The sequence below is a fragment of the Triturus cristatus genome, chromosome 7 (genome assembly GCF_964204655.1).
Source record: "Triturus cristatus chromosome 7, aTriCri1.1, whole genome shotgun sequence".
Lineage (NCBI taxonomy): Eukaryota > Metazoa > Chordata > Amphibia > Caudata > Salamandridae > Triturus > Triturus cristatus.
The window spans coordinates 1,385,086,298-1,385,103,132 of record NC_140590.1 but is presented as its reverse complement, the minus strand read 5'-3'; the positions used below and the strand labels follow the sequence as shown (position 1 = coordinate 1,385,103,132).

General features: G+C 46.1%; 1 protein-coding gene across 1 annotated transcript in view; it reads left to right on the top strand.

The window, feature by feature from the left end:
• The window catches only part of TOP1 (DNA topoisomerase I), a 210,528-nt gene that overhangs the window by 134,915 nt on the left and 58,778 nt on the right, over positions 1 to 16,835 (top strand). Inside the window, exons 13-14 of the mRNA XM_085619113.1 lie at positions 15,621 to 15,765; positions 15,968 to 16,111. Coding sequence (XP_085475239.1) covers positions 15,621 to 15,765; positions 15,968 to 16,111 — 289 coding nt within the window. The remainder of the gene's footprint in view (positions 1 to 15,620; positions 15,766 to 15,967; positions 16,112 to 16,835) is intronic.

Sequence of the window (16,835 nt, the reverse complement as noted above, 5' to 3'; positions counted from 1 at the left end):
GAAGATGGTGACCAAGGTGGGAGCTTGTCAATGTCACGAAGGACACCAAATGGTGGGAGGTCAACGCCCACCAGGGCCACGAAACAAAAAAAAAGCGAGAGACTACAATTCCGGACCCAACCACTAGATGGCAGAATAATGCACAGCTTGGTGAATCCAGAAAGTCTTCAAGCTGCAAAACTACACCAACAGGTAAACTATACTTTTACTTTGTAGGTGTATAATGCAGAGCAAGATTTTTATAGTTTGTTGGAATGGTGTGCACGGAGTAGGAATGATGAAGATTGTAGAATGTTGAAAAGAGTGGCACCATTTTTAGGTCTCGCCTGGCGTAGGTTGCGCACATGCGCAGTCTCGCTGGCGAGATTTAATGACTTGGGGTATTTTGTGTAAAGGGCATTAAGCCCCGCCCCTCTTTTGCATTGGCTGGCGTCACTGTTTATGCTAAACGGGGGCCAGCCATTGGAAAAGAGCTGGTTGTGACGTTTTTGAAAACGTCATGACGAGCGCCTGTTATGACACCGTATTCTAGTTTGTTTTACTTTGCCGCGCTCACTGCCCAGTATTTGGGTTTGAGAACTGTGCCTTCACTGCATTTGTAACTTAGGTGTAGAATCTTGAATGTGATTTAGTCGTTTACTGGGAGGCAGTGTAGGCTTCATGTTTTTATGAAAAGTGAACATGGACTTCCCAAGCTGAGTTTTGCCCATTTATTGTGTGCTGCAGACAACTAACAGAATGAGGCACACTTGAAATGCCACAAAAGCAGGTCCTTCAAGCGTGACTTTTGAAGTGGCCCGCTGCCCAAGCTGTTGTGTGGTTTCTAGCACAGCGGTTGGGGGCCAGTGTATGATCTGAAGGGCGAGCGCATGCGCTCCGACATGGCGATTTGTCAAACACTTTCGTTTACGGCAAACAAAGTTGCGATGGCTTTGCAAACACTCGGGTTATGGGGGGGGGGGGGGGCAAAAGGAAAAACAACTAGAATGTTTGTTTAATAGCCCAACTTTGTGAGATCCTTAAAAATATTGTATTTGTTTTATTTGATGCTGCCTTAAGTCCTCGGCTGTGGCATGTCTTACCCTACTCTATTTACGATACCTACTGGACATGGCAGGAGTGTTTTTATTTTGTCAGAACAGAACTTGCTGTGCTGTTGTTTCTGGGTGGTGTACTGGCTCCCTTCGATTCGCGCCAGAAGAGACACCTTCAGACTAGTTGAGCACAGGCAGCCTTTACTGTCAACAAACATCCACCAATTCCAGATTGCCCAGCGGGGCAGGCAGTGGACAGCAGACTCATCCACTGGAGCTAGGGCTGGGGGGGTTGAAGCCACCTCCCCCCGCTCGTGGCAGGAGTGGGGAGAAGGGTCGGTCCTCAGTCAGCAACCGGAACCCCGGACTCATCCTGGAGGTAAAGTTTGCTGGAGTGCGGCGTCGTGCTCTGCAGGAAGTTCTAGGAAACCGCTGAGTCTGCAGCATCAGGAGGCAGGAGCGAGTGAACGGAGCCAGGAGAAGGAAAGCAGCCGGGCGGGATACGGACTGCCCCGTGGACTGCACCTGACTGGGGAGGCGAATCCGGCTTAAAGAGGTCAGCCAGGTAGGGGGTCTGCCTTAATGGGCCTGTAAAAAGGGTTGCGGGGATCGCGGGCAGAGTGGGCGGTACAGGACATCAGAACACGGTATTAAACTGAGAACACGTCGGTCGTGCACCAAACTGCCCTAAGGATGGACGCGACCCCTACACAAGGGTACCTTTCTCGTTTTGCACTTTGACTGGCATCTGATAGGGGTGTTGTATTAAACTTTTCGCCCATACAAGACAGTCTTACATCATACTGGAATATCCTGGCCATAAAATGCCCTGTAGGATAATCCTTCCCGTCGTAAATGAGTCACACCGGGAAGATGGCTCAGCGAGTTGCACGGGCGCCTGGCATCTGCTGCAACCCACAGCTCGAGTCCCGGCAGTGTCAATTTAGCCTCTCATCCTTCCACGGAGTTCCTCTAAACGAGACTACAGTAATGCTTTCATATTATGGTTGAAAAGACAAAATGGATGGCAGTGAGCGCTATACAAAAACACTTACTGTTAATTTTGTCACGCGCCAATCAGTGGGCAGAAAAAGCTAAGTGTTCTCTCTTGTGATTCCCAGATTCTATACTTACAAGAAACCCTGAAACATTCCTCCAAATCAGAAAAAGTCTCAACCGAGGGACGCTTGAACGAGACGTGTCCATGTTACTTAGACACTAGTCCTTCAGCAGTTAAGAAACCAGCATTAAAAATGCAATAGGTTTCGCTTTTCATTAAGTTAAAGCCATTTGCTTTGCTATACAATACCGTTAAGAAAGCAAATGGCTTTAACTTAATCAAAGGCGAGAATTATTGCATTTCCAATGCTTGTTCTTTGTTTCTTTGTGGTTGACGAGGAAACCAGGGTTGAAGAGTTTTTTGGGGGCTGCAGAGTAGGATGACCTGGTCTGTCTAATAGAATTCATGCACTTTGCTTATTACTAACTGTCAGGGATTTGTTAGCTCCTTCAAGAGTTTTTTTCAAAGATCGGTCTATATCCCCGATTAAAAGAGTGTGCAGTCTTTTCAGAACTCATTTTTATTAATTTGCTCATTCTGTTAGTTGCCCCTGCTTTGTCCTCTGGGTGCCTTGATATTGGCAAATGCTTTTGTATTCGTTAAAGTGGTCCCATTTTTTTAAGAATCTACCCAAACTCCAAATTTAAGGTGCAGATCCACCAATAGCTGGGCTAGTGCACCTTTGCTGAAATTGTTTGTGTGCTGGCACATACTCATGTATTCTGCCATTGTTCTCAAAGTAACTCCTTCGTTTGCAAACATTTATAAGCACATCTGCCTGTTACTTCATCTGTGTCCTCTTTAGTTCAAGCCCATAAGTCAAGAAAGTTGTCCTGCGGCTCCCATAGCATAATCTATTAACAATTGTTGCTTTATATTTGAGTGTTCTATATTTGCTTGTATGTATTCTGGGCAATCATTCCACCGCAGCTCTGACAATTCTTATGAGCAAAAACATTGTTTAAACACTAGTATAAATTTGCACCAAGCTTTCTAATATTTACTGGTTACTAAAAGTAACTTTTTATAAAATATTGGGCAAGGTCTTCTGTGCAAGGGCTGCATTCAGTTAGCACTTAGAACACCGACCCCTTCAGGTATATTGTGTATGCACTTGCACTAATAGTTGGAGCAGGTTCTGCAAGTGATTCATTGCAATAATACACTGCCATGCAATCCAGTAGTTTTAGCTGACCTCTTAAAGTGCATGGTGAATCATCCCTTCATGAAGACTAAGTTTTCCCTAGCTAGCGTCCTCATTGATTTTACTTCACTTTCAGTTTGCTTTACAATTTCCCCAAAGACATTGTGAATTTCAGGTTTTTTTTTTGCCAGCTAATAGTTTTATTCTACAGACCTTCTTCTCTTGTAATGGGTCTCGCATCACCCATGTTTTACATTTGTCCAAAAACAGTTAATATTGTCTGGCTGGATCGCACTGTGGATCCTCATTCAATCGTGTTTTTATTACGTATATAATCTATTATAATCTTATTATTGTAGAAGATAGAAAATGTAGGACTTTTTTTTTTTTTTTTTTTTTTTTTTTTTTTTTTGTTGATCGGATCATATGTATATCTGAAATTATTCAATTGCACTCTTTAAAATCTCCAGTGAAAATTGTGGTATTCCATGATGGTGTACTGTACATGGACCAAAAATAAAAATAATAAAATAGAATAAAAAATATATATATTAAAAAAAAAAAATGCAGATGCCTATCTGCAGCATTTCATAATGGTCAACTACTCTTAAAACTGGGGTTATATTTGGAGGCAGCCTTACTTGAACTTGCACTGGAAAACCTAAATAACTGTTTACAAGCATATGCTTAGTGCTCCAGTTGTATCTAGCATGGATATTTTGAGGCTTAAACATCAGGAGGCCCAGTAACAGAGCTGTCAAGATAATTGCCAATCCTCCTATTCAGAAATATTTTAGGCTTCAAAATCAGTGATGCCTCGGGAGCCCAACTAAAGGCATTGGGCATTCTAATTTATTGGAGCGATACGGATAGCAGCTGACACTGTTAAGTATTTGAATCCTGGAAGAATCCTCCTTTTCACCAGAGATGCCTTATCACAGAAGCCAAAGTTTGATTAATCCCATCTGGCCAGATCTCACTAAACCCTATCCCATTTACATCTAAATATTGCACTGATTGACTGTCTTATAGAGAAGGAATTCCAAAGTGGCGCATGAGCATACAAGAATATTTGGCCCCTTAATCCTAGATTCTAAAATTCTTGATTATCTGGGCTCGCCCTGATCCCATAACCATAGCTGCAACGAAGGTAGTGAAGCACCCTCCTCAACGAGTACTTTTAGGAAAGCTGGCTCTGTATATACTATACCAAATTAAGGTTTAGTGTGCAGAGTCCAGTTGATCCCCAAAGGTAGGCAGAGGTTAAAAATAGACAATACCTTACTGTCAGTTTGTGGTAGTGTGGGTGAGCAGTAAGGCTTTATCAGAGGGTAATGTTAAGCATTTAATACACACACTCAGGCAAGATATGATGTCACATACTCGAAGACTGAACTCAGACCAGTTTGTTTGTAAAAAAAATATTTATTTTATTTATATTTTCTAGAACTAAGGAAGTTGAGCACAGGTAAGTGTAAATGGTACTTTTCAAGGCAGGTTGAACAATACAAGCAAGCTGAATGAAAATGACTTTGTTACAGGTTTGTGAATACTTTGAATACAGTTGAAAGTACTGTTGGATTACTTTTGATTACTTTGCAGATTACTCTTTCGATTACTTTTTCTACTCCGTGTGATATGCCTAGATATCACACTGGAACACTTCCTAGAACACTTCCTAGGGAAAATGTAAGTAAATCAGTTTTTGTATATTTGCAGTTTCTTAGAGTTCCATACACACCAACTCCACACTTTAAACAATTTTCAAAGATAAAGTCAATGCAATCCTACGGGAGGAAATGAAGTTTTCGGTTTACAGGTAAGTACTTGTGCGAGTTGGGTTTCAGGGGTCAGAACCAGGGTTTCCCCAGGCATTAGGATGCACTCTAACACCCTCAGCGGCACTGGGGTGGCCGGGTGCAGAATGCTGAGGCCCAATATTCTCCAATGGGGGGGGGGATAGGGGGCCTCCGGTTAGTGGCTGCTCACGAGAAGGCCACAAGCTCAGGGCAAAGGGGAATCCGATTTAGCACACAAGGTGCACCCACAGCGGCACAGGGGCAGCCGGGGGGCAGGTGCTGGTTTGGCCACCGCATGTAAGAGCAGTGGGGCTGGCTAGGGAGTATTTTGAGAGACTACCACGAGGGAAAATTTAATAAATGTTCCCTCGTGGTCATCTCTCGAAATCCCCACCGCTCTTACCTGCTGCGGCTGGTCGTGTGTGGGTCTGGCATCGGGTGCTCTGTTGATTTCAATGGGTATTCTCCAGTTGCGACAAACACTGCAGGCTCGGGGATGAAGATCTTCTGGAGGCGACCACCAGTTGTAGAGGTAAGTTGGGTTGCCTGGGGATGCTGGGACACCGTCAGTTGGGCCACCCAAGGCTGTGGGACGTCTGGTGCAGGGGTGTCTTTAGGCATCAGGTTTTTCTTACTGGCTCTGGTCGCAGTCGAGGAGGATCCTCCAGAAAGGGGCTGCGGGCGTCGATTTTGGAGGTTCGAGGCAGGTCAGAGATCACTAAATCTCAGGTCAGGGTTGCCAGGGAGACCACCTCATTGTGTTGGGCCACTTGAACTCTGCCCGTAGACTTCTGGTGCAGAGTTGTGCAGGCTCACACATTTGCCCGGAGCCAGAGTCTGTGGGTAAACAAATCCAGTGCTCACGGGAGACAATGTCTTGGTTTGGGAAGGCAGGGCAGGTCCTCCAGGTTCTTCGGGACTGCTGGCTACAGAACACTCTAGGATTTCACTGGAGTAGGTTTGAGGTGGGAACAGGCCGGTAGGCTGGGGCCACGTCAGTAGGTGTCCTCTTCTTAGTTCAGCACGGCTTCTTTGGGCCCTCTCTCTCCTTGTCTGAAGAGGTAAGGTTCGGCGTTGCCCCTAAATACTAGATTTAGGGGCGTTACAGGTAGGTACAGGTTACCTTCCTTTGGGGGGGTACACCCCCTATTATGCCACCCTCCAGTGGGGGGGGGGGGGTCATAAGCCTCACTCTGGCGCTCCCCCCCCCCCCCCCCCATTTGCAAGAAGGCCGGGACTGTGAGTTGTGATTCACCTTGCCAACCCACCTGAGGGGTGGGGTTGGCAAAGGTGTGCACACCTCTCCTCCTAACTTGATTTTCCCGTCGATTTTCCTGCCCAAAGTGAGGGTCAGAACTGGTGGAGACCAGTTGCTGGGTGACCTCTCCCAATCAAAAACACACACCACTCTGGTGTTGCACCTTCCCCATTGCATGCAGCCTTTACCTATCATAGTACACCCTGAGGAGTATTTTAAATTGAATTTAACGGAGCTTCACTTTAAAAAGGCGCCTCCCTCTGGTGCATCGTGGCCACCTCCCAGTCAATGTCTTCCAGGTCTCCCAAATTATCCACCCATTTCCCTTGCACCCTGTGGCGGCTGTTTGGCATGTTATTATTCAGAGTCCTGTAGGTCAGGGAAAATGCACCCCTTCCAAGCTCCTCCATGAGGAGCCAACCCTCCAGTGGGGCAAACTCTGGTATTTCGTCCCCAAGGATTAGCGGAGCTGGGTGTATCTCAAGAATTGGTTGACCTTCATCTCATATTCTTGGTTTAGCGCCGACAACATTAAACCATCTCTTACCAACAGGTCCCCTATCTTGGAGATCCCAATTAGGTCCCAGGGTAAAAGTGTCCTTTTTGCATGGTTGCCCCCACTTTTTGCCAAACTGTTAATGTACTTTGAGTGTGCCCTGGCTTCCTGCCAATGAGGTACCCAAGGTCTATGTTCTTTCCCTAAACTGCATTGATACAAAACCCAATTGGCACTCTTTGGACACATGTAGGTCCCTTGTAAATGGTACCATAGGTACCAAGGGCACTGTGGCCAGGGAAGGCCTCTAAGGGTGCATCACGCGGAGTAGAAAAAGTAATCCTATACCCTAAAGTAATCTGAACAGTAATCACAAAGAAATTACAAATACTGTTTTGAAATATTTTACAAACTTGTAACGACTTATTTTCATCCAGCTTGCTTGTTTTGATCGATCGGTCTTGAAAAGTACAATTCTATTTACCTGTATCAAGTCTTGCTAGGTTATAAAAAAAAAAAATACACCTAAAGTGCTTAATTTGAGCCGGTGCTCAGCACCGGCACTTAATTGGATTCTGGTGCTCGGCACCTAAATGTCAACACCATACTTGGAACAGTCCACCACATGGTGGCTCTGCTCATCTAATTTAGAGATGAGCAGAACTGTAGTTTAGGACTACAATATGTTAAAATTGCTAATACCTGCCTCCCCAGCCATTCCTTTAGTTTTGGGCACCTTGAATAATCTGAACTGTCGCATTTACATGCGAGAGAGATGGTTAGTAGTTTTGGCAGCGATGACCAGGGTGATGGGTGGTGCAAGCTGCAGTGGCATCCTGGTCAGAGCCCTGGCACTTAATATTTTACAAATTTAAGCACTGCACCCACACTACCACAAATGGAAAGTAAGTTATCTACTTTTACCTCTGTACGCCTTTGGGATCCACTGGACTCTGTGCACACTATACCTTAGGTTGGTATAGTATACAAAGCCAGTTTCATACAGTAGCTATAGACCTAAAAGATGCTTACTAGCACATTCCCATGAACCAAAAACGGTTTCAATGCTTTGTTGTACATCAAATTCATTGTCGTTCATTGTGCTTCCCCTCCGCATCAAATCGGCACACAGGGTTTAACAAAATGCCTAGCAGCAGTAGCAGCTTACTTGAGAGATGAAGGAATGCATATACATCCCTACTTAAATGACTGGCTGGTAAAAGCAAGCTTGTTTCCCAGTGCAGGAGGAGCATTGGGCGTTCGTGGACACTGTTCACAAACTGGGTTTTAGGATAAACCTGGAAAAGTCCTTACCCAAAGTTTGATAAAGAAAAGGTATTTCCGGACCAAATATCACAGTTGAGGCAAGGCCCATCCCTACTTTCAAGATAGCCCAGTCTCTGACTGTGCATCCTTCGGAATACCTGTGCAGGACTAGATAAGAGACCAATTCAGCAATGTGTCCAAATCTACGATCACAAAAATGGGGAGTGAAAAAGATCTATTTATTGTAACACAGAAGGTACTGTAAGTGATGACATGGTGGAACATGAGCAGTGCAACTGTTGAAGATCTTTCATGCAATCAACTGCTACTGTAGCCATCGCTGCAGACTCCTTCCACACACGAAGGGGAGTGAGTGCACATGGGAGAGCTCAACATCTGGGAACTATAGAAAGCACAGGAAGCAGTCAATTACATAAATGTGCTAGATCTTGCAACAGTCTTCTCGTCCTAAAGGCCTTCCAAACGCAAGTTTGGGGAAAGGGACTGCAAACTCAGACTGACAATCCGACCACAGTGTTCTACCTTAACAAACCGGGGTGGACCGAACGCAAGGAGTCTCGCTGATTGGTTGTCGTGTTGGGCCTTACATGACGTATGGCGTACCTTACACCCCAGTGATCGTCTTTATTCGTACTATTCGGCGGTACATGACCTTCACGTCCGCCTTGACAGGGTGGTGGGCTCTTCCTCGTTGACCCCGCTGATGGCTCAGGCGGAATACCTGGGCCGGACCCACTCGGACCATAACCCACTTCGGTTGAGTCTCTGCTGGGACCCGGGGAGGCCCCCCATTCCCACGTGGCGACTGCAGCCGGCCGCTCTTGAGGACGTGGAGTTTCGTGCCTCGCTCGGCACAGAGGTCGAGCAATTCTTTGACCTAAATGAGGGTACGGCAGGGAGTGTGCTGACGGAATGGGATGCACACAAATCCACCATGCGGGGACATTGCCTGGGGGCGACAGGGAATATTCGTAAGCAACTCACGTTGCTGCTTACTGCTTTGGAATCACGTCTACTGTCGTGTGAAGCCATGGTGAAGGAGGAGGTCGGGGCTCGGCTGGTGCGGCTCTGGGTGAGACATGCTGAGCTGTTGGAGCGACTACAGTGCCACAACTACGCTGCACATTCGGCTCGGGTCCATGCTACGTCCGATAGAGCGGGGCGGTTACTGGCCTGGTTGATTGGGCAGGAGTTGGTTTACGCACCAATAGCATCTATTCGTGGACCGGATGGGACGCTGGTACATACGCAGCGGGAGATCCTCATATACTGACAACGCATTACACGGCCCTATACACCTCAACGGGGCGTAGACCGGCACAGGATCTGGATCAGTTTCTAGAAGCCGCCTGTCTGCCCACGATTCCGGGTGCCCACCAGGAATCATTAGAAGGCCCCCTCCTGCTGGAGGAGATAGGGGAGGCGGTGGCCTCACTGGCTTCTGGCAAGGCGCCTGGACCGGATGGTCTCCCGGCGGAGTATTACAAAGCCTATCAAGAGTCCCTAGTGCCTAGGCTGCATGCGTTATATCTCACAGCCCTTGAGGAAGCTACCCTGCCTGCCTCCATGAGGGAGGCATACCTGATTTCTTTACTCAAGCCAGGACGTGACCCTACCAGCTTGGGGTCCTACCGCCCCCTCGCCCTCCTCAATGCTGACTACAAAATTCTGGTCCAAGTCCTGGCGGAGCGGCTGGCCCCAACTGTACCTGTGTTGGTGCACAAGGACAAATGGGTTTGTACCAAAGCGCAGCACCTCTCTTAACCTACGACTGTTCTTCCGCGTTGCCGCAAATGGAGCACAGCATTGGCCGAGGGCAGGCTGTTTAGTATTAGACCTCGAAAAGGCCTTCGACTGCCTTGAATGGGGGGTATCTGGTGGCGGCGTTGTCACACTATGGACTAGGCCTCGGGTTCCTCCAAATGGCGGCGCTTCTCTATAAGAACCCTGTGGTTCGGGTGAGAACCGGCCCATACATTTCTGATGCCATTCCGGTTGGCCGTGGTACCAGGCAGGGGTGCCCTCTTTCGCCTCTCCTTTTTGCGCTCGCCATAGAACCTTTAGCAGCTACCCTAAGGAGGGTATTGACAGACGGCATCCCCATGGGCGACGCGACTCACCAAGTCTCCTTATATGTGGATGACCTCCTGGTCTTCATTAAAGATGTGGCGCACATCTCCGGGGACCTGGAACGAGTCCTCACGGAATTTGCTGCGCTCTCCGGTCTACGGGTGAATGCGGCCAAATCGTGCCTTTATCCGTTCCGAGCTGATACTCTGGATCCCCAGTACCACCTGGGGGGTGTGCCTGTCAAGTGGCAGCCGGACACCTTCCGTTACTTGGGCATCCAAGTGTATAGGCAACCAGCTGACCTGGTTGAGAGCAATCTGGGCAGGGCGGTATCGGCTGTCCCAGCCCAGATGCGATTTTGGGGTGCCCTTCCTCTCGCAGTCACAGGGCGCATCGCCTTAGTCAAAATGGTGATTCTGCCCAGGCTCCTCTACTATTTTGCTAACCTACCAGTCTACATTCGGGCATCCTTCTTTGCAACCTTGGAGCGCTCACTCCGGGACTTTGTGTGGGGTACTGCGCGCCACAGGGTGGCACTATCCAAGTTATATCTTCCTACGGGTCAAGGGGGGCCTCACGATGCCATGCTTTGCGCACTATTACCTAGCAGCACAACTACAATGGGTGGCCAGGTGGTTGGCAGATAGAAAACGGGACGACACGGCGTCCGCGGAGCCACCTATCCCTCTGGCAGATATCATTGTGTCGTTCCACCCGACTGCCAGGGTGGTCAAGCCGGGGCCCCTCCTCGTTAAAGTGGCCTATAAATGTTACCGATGTGCTCTTTACTTGACCCGGTTGAGTGTCCCTTACGCCCCTGCCATGCCGATTGAGGGTTCCCCTAGTGGGCAGAGGATACTGCGCTCGGCTGAGCTTGCAGAATAGCATGCGGTGGATATTTACACATTGGGGGACCTCTACCGCGATGGTGCTCTTATCCCATTTGCCCTGTTGGCGGAGGAGACGGGGTTACCAATCGGCCAATTTCTCTGTCACCGCTCACTAATATCGACATTGGCGAGCCGGTGGGGAGCTCTTCAGGAGGAACCGGAGCAGCACCTCGCGATGCAATATCTACATGTCATGGGACGGGGGAGCCATATGATACGTTGGTTCGCAGCTTCCCTGCGTACGCAAGCGGCTACTGACTTTTCCCCATTGCGCCGTAAATGGGAAGCGGACTTGAATCGCCCCATGGCTGACAAGGAATGGAGTAATGTGCTACGGGGGCCGACGCGGATTCCCAGAACCATGCGGTTTCGCCAGATTCAATACTTTATACTACACAGAGCATATCTCACTCCCGACTCTATAAACCGGTATTTCCATCGCACAGATGCAAGCTGTCCACGCTGCAAGGCTCTGGATGCTGGGCTAGTGCACATGTTGTGGAGCTGTCCGGCGCTGGACTCGTATTGGCGGATGGTGCATGGAGCATTAAGTAAATGCGCGGGTCAACTGGCGCCGCTGGAGTGGCCGGCTTGCCTGCTGCACTTGTTTCGTAGAACCCCCTCCACGAAGGTCGCCTCTCGTTTTTTCGACTTTGGTCTGGTGGTGGCGAAGCGGTTGCTCACCAAACGCTGGAAGGCAGCAGAACCCCCCCCCCCCCCCGAGCACAAGCGTGGCGAAGTTCCCTGCTGGTGTGGGCAGGGGCAGAGGGTATGGCCCTTTTGCGGGAGGAAACACTGGGCCTCAGGCGAACACCTATAGCGAACCAGTGGGGCACACATTTGCAGATCCTGATGCAGCTAGATGGGGATGCTCTGAGACTCTGTGGGACACACATTGGGGAGGCACTCGCTTAGGAGGAGGGGGGCAGAGGTTAGACTGGGGGTCGGGCATGAAAAATGTCGCGGGGGCCTTAGCTGAATCAGGTGATATGCAGGGGAATAGAAAATTGCTATCAATGGAACTGTCTGTACCAGGGGACGGGGAGTTGGTGGGGGAGGGGGTCAAGTCGGGGGAGGGAACATGGGGATTTTATGGTAAAGACCGAACCTGCTGCTGCTGTTATGCTGGGGCATTTGTTGTTCTGCCTCTTTATTCTTATTGTTTAACGGAACTGTTTAGAGGACTGCACTAGGGAAAAACGGGTGTATTATGAGTGGCTCCCCTGGGAACACCCCCCCGGTGACGTGAAAGCTAAGTGGGATGTTGAGATAATGGTGCTGGTTCAGAGACCCATAATGTTCGTCTTTCATAGCAAACGGGTGCGGCACTTAATCCTGTTATTTACCATGCTCATGATTGGGGATGTACCATTAGACTTGCTGACTCATTGCCTGTCAGGTAATTCAAATGTACTATGTGTTATGCTTATATTAACGAAATGCCAATAAACAGATTTCATAATAATAACAAACAAGGGTGGACAAGGTGAATAATAACAAACAAGGGTGGACAAGGTGATGCGCATAATCAAAGCTAGTCCAGGACATTTGAAGATGTGCCATTCATAAAAGGATAAGCACACAAAATAAGTGGATAAGCAACAGTCTTGCACTAATGAGAGCTAAATCAATTAGTAGTTCAGAGGGTATTCCAAGAATGGGGTACACCAGAGGTGTACATTTTTGCAACACCAGAAAGTCCAAAATGCAACAATTTCGCACCACTGTTCCCTGGGGAATACCCTGTCGATAGACTGGTCAAGGAAACTTAAATATGTGTTTTCACCAAAACCCCTCATATATCTAGTGATAAGCAAGTGCAAGCAGTCTCCAATAATGCTGATGTTGATTGCCCCACAATGGACAAGGCAAGCTTGATTTTCAGTCATTATAGACATTATGCAGGAGAACACAGATATTGCCAGTGACTCATGACCTGCTCTCCATGAAGAGATGCAGGGTTCACTATTCAGAGCTGAACAGCCCAAGTCTAGCAGCCTGGCTCCTCAGGATATAGTGTGGTCATCTAGATCGTCTGAAGAGATCCATGGACATTCTAAAAGAGGCTAGAAGTCTGAGCACAAGATGCTACACAGCAAAATGGAAAAAATACGTTTTTGGTGCTGAGAAAAGGAACTGTTCCATGAAGCAACACAAGACCACAGTGATCGGGTACCTAACATACCTGCTAGACAAGAGATTAACTTGCACTTTATTATAGCAGCAATAGTTGCCTACATGCAGGCTCCTATAGAGATGAGCTTCTTAACTGCACCAGTGATTTAAAGATTCCTAGTGTGAGCAAAGAGAGAACCTCCACACAGATTGGTACTAATGCCCATGTGGGGCCTCAGTCTGGTACTAAAAATGCTAATGAAGGAACACTTTGAACTCTTCTACAAAACAGAGCTAAAGTTCTTAACCCTAAAGATCGCCTTTTTAATTGCTATCATGTCACTACGCAGAGTACTCAAACTGGAACTGCTACCACCCTGGAGCTTTACCTTCAAATACGTTTGGATAGGGTAGTTTTTATTTATTTTTATTTTTTTTCTTCTCCTTTTTAAAGGTCATATTAGTTTCATGTCAATCAAGCCATTCAGCTGCCTGATTATTTCCAGCAACCATAACTGCAACCAGACTAGACTGCTGGCTTTTGTGTTCATGTGTTCAAATGACAATTGGGTAATGCGGTCTCCAAATGTGCAGCATTATGCTACATAATTTGCCTTTTCTTGTTGCATAATTAAGTTAATTCTGCCTCATAACTTGGTCCTTTCCAGCTGTATAATTCCAGTGGCCCTAAAATGCAACAAATCCATTCTAAGGCTAGCCTACTGCTCATTTGATAAGACCTGGTGCTTCCAGTGCCATTCTCGGAAACCTGATCGCTGAAATCCGCAGGCAACCATCTGGTGAGCAGTTGACATGTTCAGTCAACACTGCCTATACTCTGTCAAAGTGGGCCTAGCTTGCCTGGGAAACGTTTGATTGTATTTGATATTTGTAAAGCGCACAGAGGGATATCCTGATGCTAGTCTTAGTCAATAACTGGCTCCTGGTTAGTAAGACAAGTGGATATAGCCAGGTCTTCATTTTTTCCCCCTAAAAGTCAGAAAATCTGACACCATGCGTAGATCCTGATAGAGCTTATTCCAGTGAGTGCCGGTTAAGAAATTAAGAGCATCCACCCATCCAGGATTTCTTAATCCTTTTACAGAATATCAAGGTCTTGCTGGCTTAGCTGAGATAGGTTAGCTGACTTGTATCCTCTGGCTGTCCTTCCACGTTCCTACTTAGCTATTTCCTTTTTCAGGGTTCATTCATTCAATAATTTGACCTCTGGCTGTCCACCTCTGTAATCACCAGCCTTGGCATTTACATCTAAAGGTGTGAAGGTTCAAACCAAGTGTCAAAGTTTGGAGCAAGAGCTGATGTGTTCTCTGCAATGGTCTGCTGCCCAATTTTACAGTTTTTCACTTATTTATATGAAGCTGGTAGGATTAACGGTAACTGATTGTTGGTCAGTTTCAGGGTTAAATTGACATACTTAAAAAAAATATTTTAAAAAAGCGTACTTTTAGGTGCCCATTGTATTTGGCCTGACTGCTTGTGTTTGGGGATTTAGATTCTATGGCACTTTATAATATGAACATCCAGTGTAAGACTTCACACTACTTCTAGGTTCACTAAGTTCTAATCCTTTTTGGTTTCTGAGGCCTGCACTATTTTATTTTTTTATCGTTTTACGTTTACCAAAAAGTTCCCTGAACAGTTTTTATTTCTACAACTGTGCTAGATGTTCACATAATCTGCTTTCTCAACCATCCCATGTTTCCAAATCCTTTGGCTACTAAACCTGAAGAAATTCCATAATCTGAAGGAGAAACACATGCTCAGTTTGCAGAATATCAAATTCCTGCTATGCAGGGACATCTTGCTGTGGGACTGAAGTTTGTGGATCTGCAGATGAGATGTGAGCTTGCTAGATTTGTCCTGCTTACAAAAGACCCCTCTACATACCAAATTAATCTATTGCCTATTAGTGCTCTCCCTCATCCTAAGAAAAAAGCGTTCTGGCTTTTTTTCTGGTTTAGATCATCCACCTTTCCCCCTTCCCTTAGTGCTAAGAGTTGTATATGTTAGTCTCCAATGTTGGTTGTTTCCAGTTACACAGGTGGTAAATTATTGACTCATTAGTGCTTGTGCAGATTTCTTGATTAACTAAATATGCAGTGTTTCTTTTTTGCCACTTATCCTTGTTTCTAATTCTATGGATGTAGGCCATATTTAGTTTCGCACTCTGCCTGTAGGATAAGATTTATCCGCTTTGCCGCTATGTGGTAACCTTTGCAAGATCTTTTTTCTGCTTTGATTTAATATTTTCACCCTAGACTGTATTTTTGCATCCTAAATGTTCTTAGTATTATGGTTTCATGTTCTGAAAGTCTAATATACCTGCCACTTTGTTCTTTAAGCAGTATTAGATACCATATAGTTCAAAGTAGAAGTCTTCTGATGTATTATGAGTCCTAGTCAAATAATGGAACTAAACTTTGTGCTCCTTTTTAATCTTCACCAGAGATGCCAAGATTCCTGTTGCTCCTGAAGGGCACAAGTGGAAAGAGGTTAGGCACGATAACAAGGTGACCTGGCTGGTGTCTTGGACAGAGAACATTCAAGGATCTATAAAATACATCATGCTTAACCCCAGCTCCAGAATCAAGGTAGGTATAGCAGAGAGGGGACAATTGAGTAAAATGAAGCGCATACTATTGTAATTAAGTCGGAAAGCTTTTCTTCCTTTGTGTATGAACACACTTGTTAGCTTTCATTCCACTGGTTTATTCTGCACGATTACATTGGATCATCAGCCATGGTGTACTCATTCATACTAAATGCTTACATATTTATGCATTTAACTTGTAGGGTGAGAAGGATTGGCAAAAGTATGAGGTGGCAAGGAAATTGAAGAAGACTGTTGATAGAATTCGCAACACTTACCGTGAAAACTGGAAGTCTAAGGAAATGAGAGTGCGTCAAAGAGCTGTGGCATTGTACTTCATCGATAAGGTAAGCATGCTTTGCTCCAGTGTAGTTCCAAGTTTATACTCCTTTCTGTTCTGCTTTTATGTACACAGTACTTGGATTACTTTTGGTGCTGATCATGCCTTCAGATTAAATAAAATAATTGGCATGTATTGTTGATTCCCAGTAATCTGCATGCATTTTTTACTTTCTCCTTGGAATGTGGTGCGCAATTGTCAAATTTCATGTGGGCTAGCAGATGTGGTGTTTTGAAACCGTCATGGTATTCTAACAAAGTCATTTCATGATTGCTTTTAGGAGGTAGGTTTTCTTTCAAAAAAGCTTCTGTCTGCACAATGTCATTATCTCTACCCTAAAAAATTTGTTTATATTATCCTTCAGAAAGTGGCTCTGTATATACTGTTCCCCAAATAGGTACAGGGTGTACAGAGTCCACAGTCCCCAGAGGCTAAAGTAAGATATACCCTTACTCTCTAAAGTGGTAGCTTGGTCGAGCAGTAAGGCAGTATCAGAGGACCGTGTAAAGCATTTGTTGTTCACACTCAGTCAGCAAATGGTCTCACACACTCTATAACTGAACTCTAGGCCAATGGTTTATATATAAAAAATATATGCTTGTTTTATTTTAGAACCAACAATTGGAATTAAAATATACTTTCTCAGAATGAGATGCTTTATATAAATACTTTTGCAATATGCAATTGACTTTTGTAAGCAGTTACAAGTGGTTGCAAAAGGCAACACTATT